At 36.2% G+C, this 18607-nt stretch overlaps 1 protein-coding gene across 1 annotated transcript in view; it reads right to left on the bottom strand.

Moving 5' to 3' along the window:
* Positions 1-18607, bottom strand: part of Aasdh (Aminoadipate-semialdehyde dehydrogenase) — a 98362-nt gene that overhangs the window by 28218 nt on the left and 51537 nt on the right. Inside the window, exon 9 of the mRNA XM_089095111.1 lies at positions 7749-7912. Within this exon, the coding sequence (XP_088951237.1) occupies positions 7749-7912 (164 nt within the window). The remainder of the gene's footprint in view (positions 1-7748; positions 7913-18607) is intronic.

The raw sequence follows: 18607 nt of genomic DNA, 5'->3' as shown, positions 1-18607 counted from the left end.
TCCGAAGAGTACATAGCATTATTACGCAAAATCTTATGTTACGCTAGTGGGAAAGTTTCTGTGGCGTCGTGTAGAAGCACGATTAGATGTAAAATTCATCTTGCGCTGGACAAATAAATCGAAGCCTTGTCCATAAAAAATTGCAACAAAAAAATATAATAATGCAATATCTTAAAGATGTACGTAATATGAACAGTCACTGTTTTGTTAACATTTTTATGAAGGCACCGAGGGATCGGAGACCACAATGTAAAAAAAGACAAATTAAATCAAAACCATTCTTACATATTAATACTATGTGAGAATAATTTGATTTCAGCATGGCTTGGAGTCCCTTCAACAGATAACAATTGTTCGCAGATCTATTATTCCCCCCTCCCCCACAGGTTCTATAACCCTTGAACAGAGCCATTCCTAGGGGGGCAACCAGGGCAGTTACCCCAGACGCCGTGGTCGGGGGGCACTACGACTGGAGAATTGCCCAATTTGGTTCCACTTTTTTGCTTATATTTAAATTGGGAAGGGAGTCTGTAATTCTTTTTTTCCCTCGGCACCACCAACCCTAGGAACAGTTCTGCCTGTGAAAACCAGTTAAAGACTAACTGAGAGGAAAAAAGGGAAAACAAATGTCAATATTATAAAATCACTCAGCAAAAGCTAAACAGAGTTTTTGCTTTGGTGGTTCTTGAAGAAAATTTGGTATTTTATAAAGTTGACCAAGGCTGACTGTATTCTACGGATGCTGGTACATCATATAATACCAACATCTAGCGAAACTAAAAAGTTTATAATATAGAGCTAAACATTATATTTCTTTTTATAGAATTACTTTAAATTGAACCAATTTTTTAGCCCAACAGGTGCACTGTATTTATATACGTTTTTAAACTAGCCAGCGTTCTGCATACTATAACATAGCCTTCACTATTTGATAATAAAAATGCCTTAAACCAAGAGCATCTACCCATTTCAGGAAAACTTCATGTTGGATCCAAGTAAACTTAGACTTTTGATTAAAATCCGAATTTTAATCATTTAAGATGAAGCTTGTTTTGAATTCTTCTTATTTAATACTGCTGGTAATGTTAACCAGCAGCGGTAAGCAATGGTAATATTGACAGGCTTCCGAAAAAGGCACTGAGCTGAGAGACAAGCGAACAATGAAGTAAACAAGTAGTATTTCGTACTATGCTCGAAAGCACTAAATTCTCGGAATATTCTATAGTCGGGGAACCAAAGTTGAAAATCTGACAAAATAGCAATATGAGGGGGACAAGTGATTTGAGAGAGGTTTTGGACTAAATCGACCATGCTGATTACGAATATATCGAGAATATAAGCGCCAAAGGTGCGCTCGGTGGTTTTTTGCAACTAAGTTCGTTGATTTTTCTATTTCACTGAGACTAAGTCCAGCTTTCAACTAGAATATTGTAGTTGTCTAACAACAAAAGTACGAAGAACAACAGAGAAATCTTTTTGCAAGACAGTGGAGATAATTTGAATGAATATTTCGGCCCTATGTCCAAGTGCCGTCCTCAGCAAGACAAAAACATATGAAAGAAAAAAGACTCACAACAACATGCGACCAATAAAACCAAAAATTAAAAAAATTTTCAAAGCAGTCCTAGTATCCTTACTTCAGCGAAGTTCAACCAGGACTGATAAAAAGTAAGGTGAAACAAGGCGATTCAATAAGACGAAAGAAAAATAATTTAAAAACACGTTCCTCGTGCTAATCCAGATTTTTTGGCAGCTAACCTCAAAGTTGTTTTTGTGACCAGCTCTGTGTTAATGTCTATCGGTTTTTTTAAATATTTTGTAAGATCATTTTTAATTAAAGTTCCGTATAGAGCATTTAGCGTGTATTCCCCCAACTCTCGATTTAAGGAAAAATTATTATTTATATTAAGTCTGATTTCAATTGATTCTCGGACTACCTGTTTTATGCCTAGGTCATTGCTAATAAGGGCGGATTCATCAAAAAGTATATTGTGGCTAGAATTTTCAAAAATATGGCTGCCTAATGCACAATCAGATGAAACAACGGAAATACTAGAATTTAGAGCTTTGACTATATCATCTTTATGCTGTTGTTTGCGCTTAATTAAAAATGATCTTACAAAATATTTTAAAAAACCGATAGACATTAACACAGAACTGGTCACAAAAAGACCTTTGAGGTTAGCTGCCAAAAAAGCTGGATTAGCAATAAGAACGTGTTTTCAATTTACTTTTCTTTCTTCTCATTGAATCGCCTTATCTTACCTAACTTTTTATCAGTCCTGGTTGAACTTCGCTGAAGTAAGGATGCTAGGACTGCTTTGAAAAATTTTTTTAATTTTTGGTTTTAATGGTTGCATGTTGCTGTGAGTCTTTTTTCTTTCATATATTTTTGTCTTGCTGAGGACGGCCCTTGGACATAGGGCCGAAATATTCATTCAAATTATCTCCACTGTCTTGCAAAAAGATTTCCCTATTATTCTTCCTACTTTTGTTGTTTGTTATGGAAAGGTAATGTGGTCTCCGTCACTATTGTAGTTGTCTCTTTCATACCTAGCCAAAACATTAGGCGATCGTTAATTTATCACACCAGAAAAGAAAATAAATAATCCTGCTCCAAGCACAACAGCTTCAATATGCTTCAAACTGCTTTTACAAGCTTTTGCTTTTTACAATTTTATTAACATACGATTGGTCGAATATACATAACTTCAATATGTTTAGCAATGTTTTTTAAGTTATTATTAAGTCAAACTCGTCGTCACTTTCAGAAAGATCGCATGACCCAGCACAAGCACAAAGCAAGTCGCACTTGCGGATTCCAGCACAGGAGCAATTTCAATTACACACATTTCTACACTTGCAATGAAATGCGATACGTCTTATAGAAATCAGCCACTGCGACAATGAATTTGTCAGAGGAAAAGCCCCGAAAGCGTCACTGCATATCCATCCGAAATTTAGGGGGTCTAAAACTATTGGTTCAGACTCCATAGCCTGTAAAACGATTCCCCACTGATATACAACTCTAAGGATGTGATATTTAAAGCTGTTTTCAGTGGGCAGAAGATTTTTTAACGATTTTTTCCTATGGAATAAGTGCACTCGAAAGTCATTCAAGGAGTTAAAGTCAGTAGGATTCTTTCCATAGGCTGCGATTGTTATTTTTCTTGCCACCTCCGTCACTTCCTCAATATAATTTGATATATTGACGAGGTCAATCTTGACTTTTCTCGTCAGTTTCGCCAAATCACTAACAAGATCAAATTTCAAAGCTGCTTTCACAAATGTCTTCTTCCCCAGAGAATATGCAAAGTTCGTCGTGTCAGTGTCACTAAGGCAGTGTAGCAGTCCAATGCTGACAATAAAGTCCCGTGGAAGAGAAATAGCTAGCTCGTGCACAGGGAAAATTCTGTCAGGAAATTGAAGGAATAGCTCCTTCTTTTTGTTCTCTTTCGTATCTAACAGCGTAGAGGAGTGTTGCAAAAGTATCACCAGAATATCTGTGTCATTGGCCCGCACAATGACAGAAGAACTTCCATTCCTAAAGCTGGAAGCAACATGGACTCCTACACGCATGTCTGCTTCTTCATGTGTGCTTGCAAGCTCAAGACTAAGAGGAGGCAAAGGTTCCAGGGATCCTTTTCTAGGCAATATCCCAACATGTCGACGATCATGGAAACCTTCAGCAAGTGTAATATCAAAGTTCTTACTTTTACTTCCCACATTGCTCGAAAACTCATAAATAAAAGCCACCAAGTTAGCTTTGCAGAAAGAACTTCTAAGAATTGATTGCCAGGAATCACCGAGTTTGATGCTGTCACTATATGTGGTACTGACCTTCAAACTCTGCTCACCCCTTCGTCTATGGCAGCCACTACTGTCTTTTAAGCACACTGGTGAGCCGGTTGGGTCCTTGATTCCATAAAGTCCATCATACCGGTCAGAAACCACATGCAGTTGGCATAGATTTTCTGGGAGCTGACTAAAAACCTCGCACGTCAACCTTTTTAAAAAATCAGTTAATGTCTCATCCCTTGACGGAGTCATAGTCCTTAAGAGCGGCATAAAGTCCAGAATGAGAGATAGCTTCGAATTGACATCAAACACTGGCAAAGAGCAGGCCTTAGAATCTAGGTAAGACAACCCTTCTATAAAGTTTATCAGATCAGGTCACTTCTAGTGCTTTGCCATACTTCACACTCAGTTGCTTTCTCAGTATCCTAACATTATGGGCCTTTATTTCCAGATCTGAACTAGCTAGTCCACTGCTTAATTTCTGCCTTAGCTCACTAAGCGAGTATATCCTTCCTTCCTTAAGACGAGTCTCAATGTCATCCACCACACTTTTTGCACTAGCCTCTCTGGCAGAAAAGTTAGTCTCTTCCTCCGTCTTCTTTTTAAAGAAGCTCAGCATGCATTTTTGGTGGTATTTTGCACTCAACTGAATCAAATTTTTGTCCTTGGACATTGCAAACACAGCAGGCATTTCTCATAAAAGTCTTTCAGAATGCTGTGATAACTTCTGTTACCTTTTTATCGTTTTAATTGCAAGAACATTCTCACTTTTACGCTTGGTACTTCCCTTTTTGCCGCAAATGATGCAACAGTCAGCATATGAGTAACTCACTTCTGTTGCCAATGTTCTAGTGAGTCTTGCACGTGTAGCTGGCATATTTGCTTCTTGAAGACCTCCATGGAGATCACAAGACAAAACTTTCTGTCAACAAGTTCTATGCCAAACAAGCCTTGTTTGTAAGAAGTTTGGTTGCTGACAGCCCTTTCTTAGAGCATAGTACTTAGCATTGCACTTGCATCTGGTCAATAGAAGTTCTCGGACACGTTTTATATCACTAACAGTGTGAAGCTGTCCTTTTCCATCGGTTTGACACATCGGTTTGGCAGATTAAACACTTTGCATAATTTTTTTTTTTTTGGGGGGGGGGCTATATAGAGCATCTAATTGTTTTCTGGCAAATGATTCCATGCTATCCTGCAAAATAGAGAATAAATTTAGTACGGTACTAACGGTAACCTTAGAAAAAAAATTCAAGAATTTCTTCATGATATATAACCGATCCATTTCCTTTATCTACAGACTATTATAGTCTAAATAGGACCCTATAAGTAGTGGAAAGACCTGGTGAAAAAAAATCTTCAGCCCAGAAAGTATATAATGCCCCCCCCCTCCAGCAGTGATAAGAAGTCCAAAATGGAAGAAAAAAGGCACTTCTTAGTGCTAAATTTCAATTTTTTCGCCTCTGTAAAGCATACTCATATTCAGTCTTGGTCCCTCAATAGATGGAAAATGACAATTCTTAATGTTCCATTGTGGAGGCAATGGGCCTTGGAGGCCTGAGTCTCAACCCATTTGAGTCCGCTCTAAATAATAATAATAATTCTCAATTGAACAATTTTACAACTTTGTGGCATAGTATTGGGCATTGCGGCATAGTATTGGCCAAAAAGAAGGTACCACCAAACCTTCTTCCACCTAGCCTAAAATTTTGTTGTGCCACCTAATAGCACGTCCAGACTATCCGCTTTATGGGAAAATGGGACGGAAATCTGGAAATGTAGACAGGTCTTCCATCCCATTTTTCTGTTCTCTGGGCAGGAAGGATCAGAAGGTCCGAAAATGAAAAAAATGGGACGGAAGACTGTAGTGTGGACAGCTTATCTGGAAAAAATGCCAGAAGAAGGAGACGATTAAACATGATAAGTGATAAATAAAAATAGTTGTCTGATGTGGTTTAAAATAGAAAAAAGGTAAATTGTCTAACTGAGGCTCTAAAATTGTTTTCTATAGGTTTTGGCTCAGAAAAACAGATTTGATAAGGATGGCTGATAAACTTGTACCGATACTTTTTTTAAAACTGCCAAGTCTGGAGGGCTATTCCCTTTTCCGGATTCCCATTCCATTTTTCCAGAAAGGGGATTGTCTGGATGCGCTATAAAGTTAGTGACTTGAGGAGCAATGGTAAATAGTGAGACTCTTGACACACACAAAAAAGGAAAGAGAAGACAGCCAAGTATTGTCAGAGTGTACCACCTTTGCTTGACTATGCTTGAAAAAAATCTGTACCACCTAGGCTAGCTCACAAAAGAGCCAAGCTCCTCGTAAAACCCCTCCCGTGGACACCCGTGCAATTTACTGAATAATAGTAAGAAATAAGTTGCTTTTATCAGGGGGAACTAATCTGCACCTTTATCCTACTTTTAAACCACTTAAGTAAGCCTCTATCTATCCTTTGAACCCAAAACTGATAAGATTTTTAGCCTATGCATTATAAACTTATATACCAAGGATTCTTGAAAGACGAGGCGAAACAATAAAAAGTGAAATCCTGGTAAAGACAAAACTTTAAGGATCAGATAATAGAGTTAATTAGCTTTTTAAGCTTTTTAACCATCAATTTGCACCAGTATGGCAGATGGCAGTAAACATTACAATAACACAGGCACGAGATCGATGCAGTGTCAGCTACTTAGCAATGAACAAGTTAAGTTTTAAAATTTTTACCATAGATGATCGAGTCGAAACTTTGACCTCATATTAAACTATGAAGCGCACTTTGGTGGTCACAATTCCCGAAATAAATGGAATCAGCATTTCCGAAAATATCGGTTCCAAAAGTCAGAACTCATGTACCAAAATGTTTTTTACAAACCGTTATTTGACGACTTTTTCAACTTTGGCTCCCCGACTACTAGAAATTTGTTGTGAAATATCTACCAATAATCAGAACAAGAACCATCATAGCATACGTGAAACTATAGAACATATAAAACTCATGTTATGTTCTAAAAAAAAAAATCCAAATGGGCCAAACAGGTACACCGTATTTATATATATTTTCGAACTAGCCAGCGTACTATAACATACTATTTAACTATCTGATAATAAATGCAGCTTCAAACTAAAGAATCTAATCTTTTCAGGGAAATTTCAGGTTAGATCCAAGTAAACTTAGACTTTTAGCTGAAATCCGAATTCTATTAATTTAAAGTTACACCAGTTTTGAATTCTCCCTTTTTAAATCTTCTAGGACACGATACTATTAGCGGCGCTTTTAGATTTATCTTTACCTTTAGGTTGCAGTTACAGCCATGCTTAACCACTAAAGTTTGTTAAAAAGATTGTCTTTCCTTATAGACACCAATAACATGCAGTTTGATTAAAATTGATATTCAAGATCTATTCTCCTTTGCCAACATTGAATATGTGCTGTGGTCTTAGCTTGAAATTTTCGCGTTGTTCAATGCAAGTGTTTCATATTTTTAAAGTTTTTTTCCCTTCTCTTCACACCCTGATGTGAGTACTATATGAGCCTTCGCCACGTATGCTAAATTAAAAAAAAAGAATAAATAAATAAAAAAAGTTAAAGCGTCAAAGTCATTAACTGTTGCGTCTAAAATGGCCCCTGCTCCAAGACCTATTATGGGCAGACCCACTAAACTGAGCCAAGGCTCAGGTCATGAATCGAAACTTGGAACTTCACCCATCGCCTCAAAACTTGAGAGACACAGCACGTATGTTCTTTTGTTTGCCTTTTTAACGAAATTTAAAAGAAAATAACAAACACTGTTTAAACTTCCTCCTTGGATTTTTCCTTGTTTACTTATGAGCAAAATTAATAAATATCATCTTCTTGTAAGCTATCTCAGAAGTCAACCAATTCAGTCAACAAACAAATAACAGCAAACATAAAGAAGATGCATCTTTAATCAGATCTGAGCATATTTACCTTACTACAAACCGAATATAAATATTTGTCATGGGAACCAAAGAATACTGACTTTCCACAATTACTGACGAGCGGTGATGACTTAATTTCTCCATCAGTTTTAAATTTCCAAAGAATTGAGCCATTGATAGATGACATAGCATAGAGATTTCCGTCATAGCAACCTAAAATAAGAAGATAAATCGAGGCAAGCTTTTCAGAATGCAATATTACCAATTTGCGTTTGAATTTTTTGAGATTTTAGCACTGAAGTGCTTGATTGACTTGACATTATGGATTTGTCAAAACACTTAACAATTTTCCTAGGTCCTAGGCAAGGAAATGATCCTAGGTCCATTACGTTTGCTGACAACCGGTCCTGAAAGGTATCCCAATTTTACGCAAATGAAAGACCTACAGCCGAACTGGCCAGCCATGACAAAAAACACAAAGAGAGAGAGAACTTTCACGACGAAGAAAACAAACGGGACTGCGGCCAGTAGAAGAAAAAGACGAACTAAAACAACGCAGATATTTCGCCTGTATAAAACAAGGCATCTTCAACGCTGAGAAAACAAAGATAAAAACTAAAATAAACTAAAATCAAATAAAATCAAAAACCACGAAATAAAAACCAAAAATATCTAAAGCTACAATTGTTGTTACTGTGGCTGAGCACCACAGAAGCTAAATAGAGTTGGCTTCAATGAGGATACAAAGCGACTGAGTCCCTTTAATTTATCTTTTTCTTCTACTGGTCATTGTTCCGTTTGTTCTCTTCGTCGTGAGAATCCTCTCTCTCTCTCTCTTTGTGTTTTTTTATGTCATATTTTACGCTTTATCACAAAATGCCTTGATTTCAACACTTGCAAATCTCAAGGAGAGTTTCTTATCCACTATGCTGCCGTAGCTATCCGATTACTCCTGAGGTTACATACATATCAAAGAGCGGACTTCGCCTTGCCATAATTAGTTTTTAAGACAATTCAAAAGAGTCCACACCTTCCACTCCTTCAACAGTCTCCTTATTAGTAGAAAAAAGGCAGAAGTAATCGTGCCATCATCTTTTTCTGAAACAACAATCCCTCTGAAGAGTCTGAACTTGTAACCGGGTACTGGTTGAATATTAACATGAATACAAAAAGCTGAACGGTATTCTATTTTAGCATTATTAGCACCATGCGATTTATTCACTTTATTGTCAAAAAATGAAAGACCTTATTATAGTTATATGCCAATTAAGAAAAGACACTACGCCGATCAAGACGGGGCATAAGAAAAACCCATAAGCTCAAGTAGGCCTGCGTAAGGAGAGACGAAAATATGAAGGTTCCAAAGATGTATAAAATCTAAAAGGTCACTTTTCACTAAAAGATTAGCATATTATCGATCACGTGTGATGTACCTGAAGCTCTGAAGTGCATAAAAAAGGATTACATGAAAACTTATGCAGTACAATAATCGTTCTCGTTCTTTCACAAAAGAATTGTAAGTTCTAGTGCCCTTTTTAAGAGTTGAAAGCGATTGGATTAAAGCAAAATGAAAGTTTTCACAAAAACTGTATTTCTTGGTGTCATTTACGTATTGTAAAAATACAAATGATTGTTCAGTTACCTTGTCTATTTAAATAATATATCACGCAGACTAAAAAGCCCTAAACTTTTTCTTAGCAGGAACTCAGTGAAGAACGACCCACATTTTTGAAACTATCGCTGCATACTAAGATGTTTTTCCTGTGTCATAATGAAAAATGGCTCTGCTGCCAAAAAATATAAAAATCTTCGTGAAAAATCTTACTCTAATTAAATCACTTTCGACTCTTCACAAGGGCACTAGAACTGCCATTTTCAAATTGAACGAGAACCCTCCCAAGTTTCTATAGCCACCCCTTCTATACAGAGTGGCTGGAAAAATAAATAAATAATACATTGAAGCCCTATCGCTCTTTACTAAGCATTGATCGGAGATGACGCTGCGTCATGAATAATATTGCGCCATAAATCAAATTAAGTCACAGAATAGATTACAACGTTAAAATGCTAAATTTTTCGTTTATCGATCTATCAGTATTAGTATATTTTTTTTAAAGAAAAAAATTCTTTGTTTCTTGGTAATATATCTAGGAGAACGTAACAATGGGAAATTGTTTCTGTATATTATTATTATGTTTTGTTCTTTTGCTACGAGACCCTTATCCCCTTTTCCGAATTTTGGTAAGGATTCTATGATAGGTCGTTGCTTCGTACTTCCAATGCAAAAACAGGAAAAGTAGTCAAGTTGACTATCTACGACAAAATTCATTGGCTGAGTTACAGCTAATGAAAAAAACAACAATCCCTTTTAATACCTCGAAGACAAAAAACACAAACTAATCACTAAATATGAGGCATGTTTTGTGCATATAGCATAATCAATTATAGAATGTTAAAGCGACATTCACACTCCGTATGTGAAATTTCTAGGCTAAGTAGCTAAGTTTCATCAAGTACAAGGTTTCACACTCAAATAAATCTTTTACACAAGGATAATGCAAAAACAGACAAAACCATAGGAACGGATCTACAGCAAAATCTTGAGGGCCCAATGTGACAAGGGCGCCAATGGGAAAATAGTGGGGGGGGGGAGGCCCAATGTGACGAAGGTGCCAATAATTGATCAAATTGACACATTTATTCTAAAAAGAGTAAAAAAAAAAAAAAAGGAATGAAGGAGCCAAAAAAATCTTGGGGGGGGGGTCACCCACGATCCCCTTGGAACCGCCAGTGCAAAACCATCACGATCACCGTCAGAAATCATCGCAGTTACCAAAAACTAAGAATGTGGAATGGAGGATATTTAAGCTCTGATCAAGCGTGAAAGGCTTTCTAAGAAAAAATTAATGATTTTTTTTTTCAAAATTTATTGACTGCTCATCCAGGAATTCCATTTTGTAGCTACTCTGTTGACTTTTACGCAACGAAGCATAAAATTACCAAGTGTAAAATTCCATACAGATCCTTAGTCTACTTGGCACTGCCTACGGAACGGACAAAATTTGCTTTCAGATTACATAATATAACATAAAGTCCCAAGTTATGCTAGTGTTGAAGGCTCTAAAGCGTGGTGTCAAAGCACCATGAAACTTGTCGACATCCGGATATTACTGGGCTTATGGTTTTTCAAGAACAATCGATTTTGAAAAAAAATCCTTAAATAATTTGCCACAATTTTCAAATTGAAATTTTTCAAGAAATCCTTCGTTTTTTTTTAGAACGAAAGCCTTAAAACCTTAACGTTTTCCTAGCAATTTTTCAGTTTTTTTTTAATCCTATGCGTCTGAACCTAGCATTAGATGATAGTGCTTCAAGACGAATATGTTTTCGTGTTTATGAACAGCGGAGACAAAGCAAAGCACCCTTGTAATATGGACTACATCAAACAGCTGTAAAACACTTTTAGTTATTCAGCTATGATAATATTCGTAAGAATATTCCTATTTTGTGAGACTTGATAAACTTTCTAAATGAAGCATAACAGAATACCTATATGGATTGCGATTTAATGCTTAAGGGGATCGATCTCTTAAAGAATCGCCCCATCTCGTCAATTATAAACTTTTTTAGTTTAAGCGGCTAAACTATTTAGAATTGATTGGGCGATCTTTCCATAAATTGTAGAGCTGGGATAAAAGATCCGATAAGCGAAATAGAACTAAAAACTGACAAGTACTTTCCCAAAAATTAAAAAAAAAAAAAGATTTAACTTCTCTTGTTTTGTACCGGAGATAGAGATATTCAGTTTTAATGAAAATTATATCATCACAAATTGTAAATCTTGCTGTTTCGATTAAAATGAGCAGTATTTTCTTTTTGAAGTTCAGGAAAGGGCAGCCCATAAACATTTTCAAGCATACCGGCTAGGGAAACGCCCAAAATCAGCTCAAAAGAAATATAATTCGATAAACCTGGCAGCTTTGGGAGCTCCCTATGGTGCTACTCACTTTGATTGAAAACCATGCGAACACAATTTCACGCACACAAATTTCGCAAACGAACCATAAATCCTCAATAGCTTTCAATGATAACTAGTTTACTGGGAGAATTAGCTAATGGACCTTTTGTCTTTGAGACGGTCAGCCCACTTTGAGGCTCGCAAAATGATTTTAGGGTATCGAATCCTCTTAAGTCTTTACAATGGTACAACAAGAAAAATGGGACGTCTAATATTCCAGTCATACCATAATTACACCTGTGGATAGAAAAGCCAAGACTTCTAAACGGTATGTTTTCTCTTGATTTTAACGTCACACTTTGTATCACAGAAGCAGAGAATACAAATGGCAAAAAATTGAAGAAATCTTATTCCTACGGGATGTCTCCGCCCATCCAAGTAAAGACGATGTAATTTTTCCTCGTACTCTCAATATTTGTACAATAAGAGGAGAGCTGTCACCCCCCCCAGACATCAGTAATTCCTATAAATGAGGAGGTATTGTCTTCAAAGGGTTCAGGCACCTCCTCACACCAAAAAAATCCAACACCCCCACTCTTTATGGCCTATACACTATATAACTGTGACTAGCACAGTACAGATAGTCTCTAATAATTCCTTTTGTATGGACTATACGCTTAGAGACGAATACACATCGCGTAGAGATAAAGCTTCTGAAACTAGAAGGATATGAATTTGCTATCTGGCTTGTTAGTGGAAAAAAACTTTAGTTTATGTTTGGCGAGGAAATTTCCAGAAACGATGGAAATGTATAGTTTTGTCGTTTTATTATACAGTTCATGGCTCAGCATCAGTCCAGGATTTACGGCATCGTTTTTTGTTGAGTGGGCGTAGACAAATAGTTTACAGTAGCTGATGACGTCCATCCATTTGATAAAGTGAATCGCAAGTCCAAGATTTGAGGTTCTCAATTTTTCATCTGACAATAACATGATCATCAATATGTTAGGTTTTCACTGAGTAAGATAGAGAATAGGACGAATCAGTTTTTTTTAGTTCGCCCCAGAAAAGCTGGGTTGTAAAGGGCTAAATTGAGACCTTATAGGGCTCATAGGGTGATCAAATTGTGTTAACCCAACCATATTTATCGAATAGTATATTTTATTGAAGTGTCGTAGCAAGCATAGAGAAAGCCCCCAGCTCAGGCACCTTACCTAATGTGGAGCCTCGTGTATCTAATAATGAATCTCAACAAAGCGTTGAAATAGAGTTAAACATTTTACTTTTCAATCAATTTTAAAGTTTCTCGGTTTCCTCAAAGCTCGTTAACAATAGAATTTAGGGAACACCAAGATTTAGTTACTGTCAGATCTATTCAAAATAAGATTCATCAGATTGTCTACTTTTAGTTCTTTGAGATAAATATATGTTTAAATTCCTATAAAGTTTTCTTTTTCTACACACCTAAAAATTGACAATGATTGGCTGCTCATAGCTAATTCTAAAAAAATTATCCAACTAAATTGAACCTTGGTGCTGGCTTTAGCCATCTTTGATAATGGACTAAATCTTGTTATTAATGGGACTGACACTAGCTAAAATGTCGGCAATAGCCAAATGCTGGCGGTAGTAAAATTTATGCATTAGATTAATCGCATTACGAACAAGACTTCACACAAAACAAGTTTTGTTTTAAGGTTAATAATTATTTGATAATGTAGTAATTAAAAAGACTTATTTACTTCCATAATCATTTATACGCATTTAAATAACAATGAGCTCTGCCATAAGCTATGGAATCTCTGTACTGCACTGCAAACTAGCCTAATAGGTAATAAAGGTTTATCTACTTTTAGTTTTATACTTACACAAAAGATTTCAACATGCAGAATCAAAATTTGACTGTAAATTCATTTTATCGTCGAAAATATAAAGATTTCTACAAAAAAACTCTCGTGTACCGCCTGGACGGACCTCCCGTGGGTGTGTACATCACAAATGAGTACCCGACGCCACGGGTCGAGAACCACTACCCTAGCTTTTCAGCCAAAGAAAGGGTGATAAAACGAGATCTATTTATCTCGTTCACTTGTACTTAAAACCCCAGAGAGTAATGACACCCTACTAAAATTAATACTTGACGCTTAACATTTATTTGTAAGTACCTCCTAGATAAGAAAATTCTGGCATGAAAATATGTACGGGCTTTGAAGCAAGTAATTAGATAGGAAACTCTTGGAACTCCATTCTAGAGTACAGATTACAAAAAGTTACTCTATGCTCTCGTACAGAACATAGTAATTAATAGTGACAAGAGCAATTATTTGCAAGACTACACTAACGATTTCTAAATTACCTCACAGTAGTCCCCCCCCCCCGAAAAAAAATCTCAAAAATATCAGCCAGTCCGTCAATAAACGTTTTCTTATAGTTTTCGCCTAAAACAAATAAAATATATTTACACTACCAACACAGCAAGAAGACCATTTTTGAATTTGTTACCGGGAAAAATGTAAAAACGGAGAATACACCTAATTCTAAAAAACTTAGATCTAATTCCAACTACAGGCAACAGTGGCAGAGTATCATATACTACTTTTATTTCTTGCTCACTGAACGTAGAAGTGCAAAAATAAGATTGAAGCTCTTATGATTATGCGTGCTTGTGTGCATTTTTCTTCAAGATTTCTCTTAAAATATTGAAATTCCTTGGAGACCAAAAGGGGGCGGGGGGAGGGGCTGTAGGCCTAACCATACCACTGCATACATCCTTAACCACACAATCCATTTCAATTTGCATGTTTAAAATTAAAAATAAGGAAGTTCATATGCTCCAAAAATCATTATTTGTCAGAAAAATGACCACCCCCACCAAAAAAATAGTTTCTACCTAAAAGATTACTCTTTTTGCTTTAAGGATCTTCCCCAAAATGGAGAAGTTCACCGTCTCAGGAATTAGAATTTTCTTCATTAGCGATCGTATCAAACGGACGGCCATAGAAAGTAGATTTGGCTCAAGCTGAGCAAAGCTTTTGATTTCATATTACAGGCAAATAGCTTTTATCGATTGTGCACGCCTGGGTTGGGTTTTAAGCTATTGTGATAGCTAGTCTTCAGAAAATGTTGGTGCTAAAGTGTAATTTTTTGTGTTTAACACCCCCCCCCCCCAGTATTACAAAAAAAGCGCGAAGATACAGAATTTTATATTCTGTGTCTGAATCCTCTACGCCTGGTTCTGTCAATGTCGAAGAACAAGAGAGCAAATACATAAGCTTCTATGATCCGTATCTCACACAGAGCTTGAATTTGAGAAGGGGACTCTACCAAAACTTTTAAAACTTTCTGGACGAAGACGCCAATTGCTAAATTTAATTAACAGTTTTATTTTTAAGATTTTGAATTATTGATTTTCATTAGTTTTAAATTATTTATTGATTGGCTTTTCGTTTTAGAAGATGAAACGATTTTTATACAGATAACTACGGAGCATAAAATGATTCGAAGAATTTAAAATCATTCATTTAAGTAGTTTATTAAGAAGTTTAAAGTACTATCTTTAATGACTTTTTAGGCTAAGAAAAACATCGTTTCTAGTGTTTTAGGATATTTCCCCGGGTTTTCATGGTGAGAGTTTTTACGCAATTCTTGGAAGGATTCTCGTTCCCTCCCCAGTTTCTAAGGATATACCTTTAGAGCAACAATTAACATCAATATTTCTTGTTTTTACCTTTAATAGCTTAAACATCGGTCCAATATCGAAGACATTTATAAGGAGCCAAGCTCCTTTGTCTAGCTTTGAAACAAAAATAATGTTCTAAGCATATAAAATATCTAAAAGTCACGTTATTTCTTTATAGTTCCTTTTTACAGCCCAACAAAAAGCATGGACTACACCCGAGATAATCTTAAATTCAAACTGAATCTACGCAAAGGAAGTTTTCATGGAGATAAAATGGTAATTTAAACGAGACAAAAACGAGCCTCGGAAACATTTCCTCAGACAAAGATGTAAAATCCTAGCCATTAAATAGAAGGTCACCGACTTCTAATCAAGATTTATTCCATAATGGGCTTGTACTTAAAAACTAAAACTACAGGATACAAAAACGGATGAAAACATATTGCAAAAGGGGGCTCTATTTTACTACTACTATTGTTGACAATTCCTTGCAACAGCGAGCCACCTGACACAAGCGACACTGCGCAAAATTCTCCTCCAAATTATCTGCTCAAACCTTCACTCGTGACTCCCTCCCATGATGTCCTAATTTCCTTAGAATCCCTTCTGATGAGTTCATATTATAAGTATATTGTAAGTATTATTACTGTATATAGGATTATTTTACAATAAAACTGTATTACAAAATGTGTGCTTCATAGCCATGCGGTGATCCGGTGAAGGCTGGGACTCTTTAAGTTAGCACCCTGGGTCCTGCTCTTTTCCTTATATATATATATATATATATATATATATATATATATATATATATATATATATATATATATATATATATATATATATATATATATATATATATATATATCCTACACCGTCATCTCAACTTCATCTTCACAAATTAAGCCACCAAGAGAGTTGATGAGCTTTGAATCCCGGGATCTGATGTTTCTTAGGTGCTCATATCACTATTACTTAATTTTCAAGCGCTAGAAAATTGTGAGGAATTCTTCGGTCCAAACAATTCCTTGTAACATATTGCTATCATACCTCTAGGTAGGTTTCAATAGCACCTGTTACCACATGTGACTATCCCTTTATGCTTCTGCTCACACAGCACACTTACTACCACCTTGTAGAGTCAGGGATAGAGCTAATAGGACAAGCTCTAGGAGCACAAAATACGAACTGATACCTTTAATGACGAGGTCTGATGTTGCTTCAAAGACCGTCTTTAACAAGTCACCTCCTCCTCGCCTCCTTCCAAGCTTTGTCTCCTTGAGCCAGTATTTGTCAAGGTAAAAAAAAAGCATAAAGGTAAAAACTTATTCTGACACCTTGAATAAGGGAACAACAATGCGAGTATTTGAAAAACAGCACTGATCCGCACAATACTGAATATACATTTGGAACCGGGATCCTGAATGTTTTATCCCATCAAAGCCTTGCGTTGAATCCTTCAAGCAAAGGTTCAAGCTATATACAGAACCCAGTGATTAAAGCTGGGCAAATGACTCGGAATAAATCGGACACTTGATAAGCCCAGTGCCAAGAATAAATTGTAAAAAGAGAAAGATAAAAAATTATGATAATATAAAGAGACTTCACTAAAGAGCATTGAGAAAAAACATTTATAAATTACAACGGTCCCTGCTTATAGCTTCTTGAAAATCATTTTAGGGCTTATAAAAATGATTACTATGGCAAAGGCACTGTGTGATAATTTTAGTCTATATCAGATTTACTATTTAAATGAATTACAGTAATTAATCAAATCCAGTTAATACTAACATCGGACTGATTAATCATATGTTTTCAGGAAGCTTATCTTATTATTTTCTCAAGATTGCTAAAATTAAGGGTAAAAAAAAGCTGAGAGTCATTCCCAGCTTTTTCGTTACTATAATTTTTTATATCCTATCCAGAAGTTTTAAGCTCAAAGGATTTATGTATGTTGATATGGCGCCTTTTAAATCCGCAACCGATATGCTAAGACGTAAATCCTCATTCTCAAATAAAATGCTCTTAGCTCATAGGCCCAAATTGACACAAATAGGAGAATGGAGTTTATATTCCCACTGACGTATACGATTTTGGGACAAGCATACAGTTGCATATTACTTTTACTTGTGGCGGGAATCAGGCTGTTCCACCATGCTCGGCATCAAGGATCTTCGAAATCTGGTGGCCTGAGATTCATTCATGTTTCTTGGGAATATAGAGTTGAACATAAGGTACCCAGTTTTGCTGCAACTTGCAACAAGATACTTACAACATATGATTCAATACTACTACTCCTACTACTACTAAAACTCACAAAAAAAAGGATAACGCAGCTTCACATACACATCTTCCATCCTAATCTACTGAGAACTCCATCTTTACCACCTCCCATGTAGCTCCGATTTACTTTAAATCCTTTCTTCCATTCAACCTATCTTCCATTCATTTTCGTTCGGCCCAAGGATGGCTATAAATCACTTCCTTTGGCTATCTGTAATCCTTTATCCGTAAACCATGTGGCTTAGCCTTCTTAACTTAACTTCCATTACAGTCCTAAGAAGATCGAGTCAAATTTTAAAAATAGCTTGCACCTAAAAGCGCACTATTCTGCTGGTGAAACTTTATCTACAGCATCTCTTGGTCTAATAAGGACCATCATTCTACGTAGTTTGGTTGCTACAGAAATGAAGCTAACGCCTCTGTAATTATCGCGCTCTCTATTATCACGCTTCTTATAAAGATATTTAATTAAAGCTTGCCAAAGATCACTAGGTGCTTCCCTTGTTTAAAAAATCATATCCGTAATCTTCAGTAGTTTATCTCTAACTTCGCAACCACCCTATTTGACAAGCTCATTTTCCACGTTATAAGGACCTGAGGAGTTTAGACTTATCCATTTACCCAGGTACGATCATTTTATTACTTAGACTTTTCCTAACCCTGTGGTGGCACAGAGGATTGATGTTCTACTTGGTAGGACAGGGCCTAGGGTTTTATTCCGGCTACCGCGACGTAAGGCGACAGGCTTCCTACTTGTCCCTTTAAAAAGTACTCGGCGACAGATACGACGATTTGACACCCAATGTGCCATCAATGGTTTTGGAGGGTTTATATCCCTTTTGTAGACTTTTTATAAGAGAGTAATAATACTAATATTAATGTTTTCCGTTTCTCAACGATTTTTTACCAGCTTTTAACGTTTTTTTCAATCTAAAAAAAGAAGAAAAAATACAAAGCAAATTTCAAAAACGAAATTCAATAGATAGAGATC

Source organism: Artemia sp. Qi Xiang Cuo, chromosome 10 (assembly GCF_049724085.1).
Source record: "Artemia sp. Qi Xiang Cuo chromosome 10, ASM4972408v1, whole genome shotgun sequence".
Lineage (NCBI taxonomy): Eukaryota > Metazoa > Arthropoda > Branchiopoda > Anostraca > Artemiidae > Artemia > Artemia sp. Qi Xiang Cuo.
This window is presented reverse-complemented; position numbering and strand designations above follow the sequence as displayed.